General features: G+C 47.8%; 1 protein-coding gene across 1 annotated transcript; it reads left to right on the top strand.

The window, feature by feature from the left end:
* The first annotated feature begins 2,254 nt into the window (after nucleotides 1-2,254).
* Nucleotides 2,255-3,346, top strand: LOC117923239. The gene has a single exon (XM_034841459.1). It carries the CDS (start codon nucleotides 2,255-2,257, stop codon nucleotides 3,344-3,346), a length of 1,092 nt encoding a protein of 363 aa, XP_034697350.1.
* The last annotated feature ends 1,999 nt before the right edge of the window (nucleotides 3,347-5,345 follow it).

The following is a 5,345-nucleotide window of genomic DNA, read 5'->3' as shown; positions in this document are numbered from 1 at the left end:
TGGTGGGGGTGGTTCCACAATCACTGCAAAATCCCTTTAAATATGACTATGCCCATAAAAACATGATTTATTATTTATTTATTTATTTATTTATTAACCGTGTTGTCCGGCCAGCTTAGCCGCTATGCCCATAAATATGATGATGGCACAGGATTTACGAAGATATGGTTGGTGTCGGGTTCCGGAATAGTCTTTAATCCATGCTTTGTTTAAAATGGTTCATGTGGGATCCCCACTAAAAAGTGCCACGTGTCTCTCTCCCTTTTGGCCACGCGGACGATCCCCCTGCGACACGTAGCACTGCTGATTCCACCCGGACGGGGGAATCATCGTTCATTCCACCAAGGATGTCTCACAGCCACCATTATACCCGGATGACATTCCACCCTATCCGGATATTTCATATCCGGATCTGGGCGACGATCCACCTTCTCCAAATATATCTCATCCGGCACCTTCCATCGGATGGGAAAAGGAAGACGATTCAACTTCCCCGGATAAGACATGTCCGGTTACTCTTGTGACAGCATACCCGGACAGTATAGCTCGTTGGATATTCGCAGAATCACCGGATCCGCTTCCGCCCACATATCAAGAAGATAACTCTGACAACACTGACGACCAAGCCCACTAAACTGTCACTCATCATTAATGCAAGATACATTCGACAAGACATTCCCAAATCTTCTTTGTTTTCCTGACATACTCCCGATATCTAAAAAGTCATAAAGTGCGGCGACGTCCACCGCCTAAATACCTTCCTGACAACCGCCTTCTGACACCAGAAATATCATGATTGCTTTGCCTATGGGCCACAATCATGACAATGGGACCTACTAGCCAAGCGGTGTCATGCTTTCTGACACTATATAAAAGAGGCTTCACACCAAGAGGAGGGTAAGGTTTTTCTCCCTGAAACCAACCTGAGAGCTTGATCTCTTGAGTCATGGCTAACAAAACCATCGGAGGGTGCATCCGGACATCCCATCCGGACGCCTTTTTGCAGGAAGGAAGAAGGGCTGATACTGTGCGTTGACCTAGATTTCGTTGTTGATTGACAATCACTGTAGCAGGGAAATTTCACCACCAACACTGGCGCCGTCTATGGGAAACGTCTTCTCTACTCAGTAAATCCTATACCTCCCAACTGTAAAGATGGTTTCACCCTCAAGGAGTCGTGCTTCAGCCAAAGGTGTCGAAAATCACTCCGAGTGGCGGGACGCCATGGAAAGACGACAGCGAGAGAATGAACGGCAGATGCAAATTCTGCTCCAGGAAACAAGGAAACTCAGGGAAGAAAATAGTGTCTTGAGGATCAGAAGCTCTCCCCAACCTCAGCACTATTAGCGGGGGCAGGATCCCTGTCATAGCCAGGGAGTTCCACTCCCCTGAGAAGTGAGCCCAACCCTTGGGCCACAGGAAGCAGGGCCTAGCCAGACCCCAGCACATGCTCACCATATCCGACGAGACGAAAGTTCAGGCTCTACTCGAGTCTCGTCCAAATCACGACGTAAGAAGAGGCCCCAATTATCTGACGCCATGTATGCGCGTCTGGGACCTCAAACACCTACAAAAGCAGGCCTCGCTCACCATACCACTGGATGCATACTCCGAGCCCTCGAGCTCACCTATTCTACGAAGACGTGCTGCTCACCCACCAGCGGTGCAGAGTGGCAAACCTCCCTCGCGTATAGCCCCTTTAGGCTCTATCAGCAGGCGTCTAGATGACATGCTCTCCACACCTTTCAGCTCTCGTATCGTTAAATATGAACCCCCGCGAGGGTTCATCGTCCCGAAATTCTCTACATATGACGGATCCAGCGATCCTTTTGATCATATAATGCATTACCGGCAACTCATGACCCTTGACATGGGGAATGATATGCTGTTGTGCAAGGTTTTCCCAGCCAGTCTGAAAGGCCAGGCTCTTTCATGGTTCCACCGACTGCCTGTAAACTCGATTGACAATTTTCAGGATTTGTCCGAGGTCTTCGTGGGGCAATACTTATGCTCAGCCAGACATAAGCAGAATATCAGCACCCTGCAAAACCTCAAAATGCAAGAAAATGAAACTTTGAGAGAGTTCGTTAAGCGCTTCGGACAAGCTGTTCTACAAGTCGAATCGTGCAGCATGGACGCAATCCTCCAAATTTTTAAACGGAGTATATGCCCAAGGACCCCCTTCTTCGAGTCCCTCGCTAAAAAACCTCCCACAACCATGGACGAGTTATTCCGATGAGCGAATAAATACTCCATGTTAGAGGACGACATCCGTGCTGCTGCACAGCCGGTCCTGGTAACTGGCCAACCCACTAAAAACAAAGCCACCAGAAGCTTCAAAACACCCAGCCATCCTGGGACATCCAACCGGAGGCAAGACGAGCGGCGCTCACCACTCGTTCAAACACCTCTCACCAAGTCATACGAAAAACTGCTTCCTATAATCCGCAATCTGCTCGGATTCAGATGGCCAGTGCCAATACGGTCTAACCCCTCAGAAAGGGACCGCAACAAAAGATGTGAATACCACAAAGATCACGGGCACACGACTGAAGCATGCATAAGCCTCCGTTACATGGTGGAGGATCTCCTGAAGGCAGGTCATTTGAAACAATATATTCGACCAGCTCCTCAAGGTGAAGAATCTCCCCGTAACCGAGGCTCACGCGCCCCAGCAGCTCCTGTTAGGACAATGATCAACTACATATACGGAGGACCCTTGGATGACGAGTACAATTCCAAAAGGAAAAGACAGAGACTGCTGCGAGCAGCCACGGTTGGGGAACACGTGAGCTCCATCCGACTAGGATTAGCCGCTGGGAGCACCCCTCCCATAGATGGAACCATTGTCTTCCCCGCTATAGATCCAACCCAAGTGCTGCAACCGCACCGAGATGCTCTCGTCCTAACAGTAGGGGTGGGAGACTACGACGTGAAAAGAGTTCTGATCGACCCAGGCAGCTCTGCAGACTTGTTGCAGGTGGCAGTCATCAAACGAATGGGTTTCGAACCCTCCAGCTTAGAAAATCCCGGAAGAACCTTGTCCGGATTTAATGGTTCCTCCATGACCTCACTCAGAGATGTAATACTGCCAGTTTATGCTGGGCTAGTCATCCTAAACGTTCTGTTTTCTGTGGTTGAGGATTTATCTCCTTTCAATGCCAACTTGGGATGTACGTGGTTACACGGAATGAAAGCCATTCCATCTACATATCATCAAAGGGTCAACTTCATTACCCGAGATGGGCAAGTTAATCTTTACAGAAGCCAGCTCGCTGCTCGACAATGTTATCATATCGCTCGCGAAGCCGGACGCAGTACCAACTGCGAGCACTCCTCCAAATGAGCAACTGCTTCTGACCAATAGCAGTTACAGCACCCGGGAGACAAAGATCCCCCGGCAGCAGATCCGTTGGAAGCCGTCCGAATATCAAAGGAAGGAGAACACTTCACGAACGTTAGTGCCCTCCTGTCACCAACTGAGAAATTTGAACTTCAAAAAGTGCTCCAACAAAATCGAGATATTTTTGCTTGGGCCCACTCGGACATGCCTGGAATACTCCCGAGCGTCGCCTCTCACCGGCTCAACGTGTTAGCCACCTCCAAGCCTGTTCGACAAAAAATCCGACGATTCCATCCGGACATGCAGAAAGTCATTCAGGAAGAAATGGAAAAATTATTGAAAGCCGGATTTATCAAGGAGGTAGAGTATCCAGAATGGTTAGCAAACGTAGTAGTGGTCCCAAAGAAGGGAGGAAAATGGCGGGTGTGCGTAGACTACACCAATCTCAATGACGCGTGCCCCAAAGACAGTTTTCCAATACCGCGAATAGATCAGATAGTAGATGCAACCTCTGGGCATGAAAGACTATCTTTTCTGGACGCTTTCTCCGGATACCATCAAATCCCCATGGATCCAGATGATGAAGAAAAAACTTCCTTCATAACTCCTCATGAGCTCTACTGTTATAGAGTCATGCCCTTCGGACTCAAGAATGCTGGTGCTACATATCAGAGATTGATGACCAAGATCTTCAAGCCGCTGATTGGCGATATTATTGAGGTGTACATTGACGATGTGGTAGTCAAAAGCAAAACCCGAGACGAACACACCCAGTACTTACAAGAAGTTTTTCATTTATTGAGAAAATATGGCATGAAGCTCAACCCAGCCAAATGCGCGTTTGGAGTAAGCTCAGGAAAGTTTCTAGGGTTCATGGTTACCCAAAGAGGAATCGAAATCAATCTAGATCAAGTGAAAGCAGTCGCCAACATGCTTGCACCAACGAACAAGAAGCAGCTACAACGCCTCACTAGCAAACTCGTCGCTCTCGGACGCTTCATAGCTCGATTCACAGACAAGATGAAGCCCTTCTTCCTGGCACTCAGATATTAACAAATCTGGATGGACGCAAAACTGCCAAAATGCATTTGAAGAAATCAAGCGGTATCTTTCTCAACCCCCCATTCTGAGAAGTCCGCAACCTGGGGAAAGACTATACTTGTATTTAGCAGTTACTGATTGGGCTGTGAGCGCAGTCTTGCTCCGTTCCTTGTCACCTCGAGAGCAAAAGCCAGTATATTTCATCAGCAAAGCGCTTGTCGATGCAGAAACAAGATATTCAAGGATGGAGCAAACTGCTCTAGCGCTGCGCACAGCCACTCAGAAGCTACGTCCCTATTTCCAAGCTCACCTCATAACCGTTCTCACCAATCAACCTCTCAGGAATATCCTTCATAAACCCGACATAACAGGCAGGATGCTGCGATGGGCGATAGAATTGAGCGAATATGGAATAGGATATCAACCCAGATTATCTCTGAAAGGGCAAGTCATGGCAGATTTTATAACAGAATTGTCCGAAGCAAGCACCCCGGATAAAGAATCAACTCCAGATAATTGGTGGTTTCTGTATGTTGATGGAGCCTCCCGCTCGTCCGGATCAGGGGTTGGACTCCTTCTCAAAACGCCAACCGGAGAATGATTGGAGCAATCCATCCGTCTGAATTTTCCCGCCTCAAACAATGAGGCTGAATATGAGGCCATCCTATCCGGATTGAACCTTGCAATCACTTTGAACGCCTCAAAACTCAAAATCCACAGCGACTCTCAGCTCATCGTGGGGCAAATACTAAAAGAATACGAGACAAAGGATGAGTGTGTGGACCCGCATTTTTCACGTGCGCCCCCACTCGATCGGCGAGACTCGCTTTTTAGTTGTGAAAAATTAGTTTTAGAAAAGTTGGAGTCGCCACTTATTTTATTTTTATTTTAAAGGGAAAATAAAACAAGAAAGAAAAACCTTAAAATGTGACTCCATAATTTTTGGAAAAAAGGCATGTCT

Source organism: Vitis riparia, chromosome 10 (genome assembly GCF_004353265.1).
Source record: "Vitis riparia cultivar Riparia Gloire de Montpellier isolate 1030 chromosome 10, EGFV_Vit.rip_1.0, whole genome shotgun sequence".
NCBI classification, from domain to species: Eukaryota; Viridiplantae; Streptophyta; class Magnoliopsida; order Vitales; family Vitaceae; genus Vitis; species Vitis riparia.
The sequence above is the reverse complement of the archived record's forward strand: the minus strand, read 5'-3'. Positions and strand labels throughout refer to the sequence as shown.

What these genes read in the sequence shown, in the direction of transcription:
- LOC117923239 (XM_034841459.1), top strand. Translation starts at nt 2,255, where the DNA reads ATGTTAGAGGACGACATCCGTGCTGCTGCACAGCCGGTCCTGGTAACT.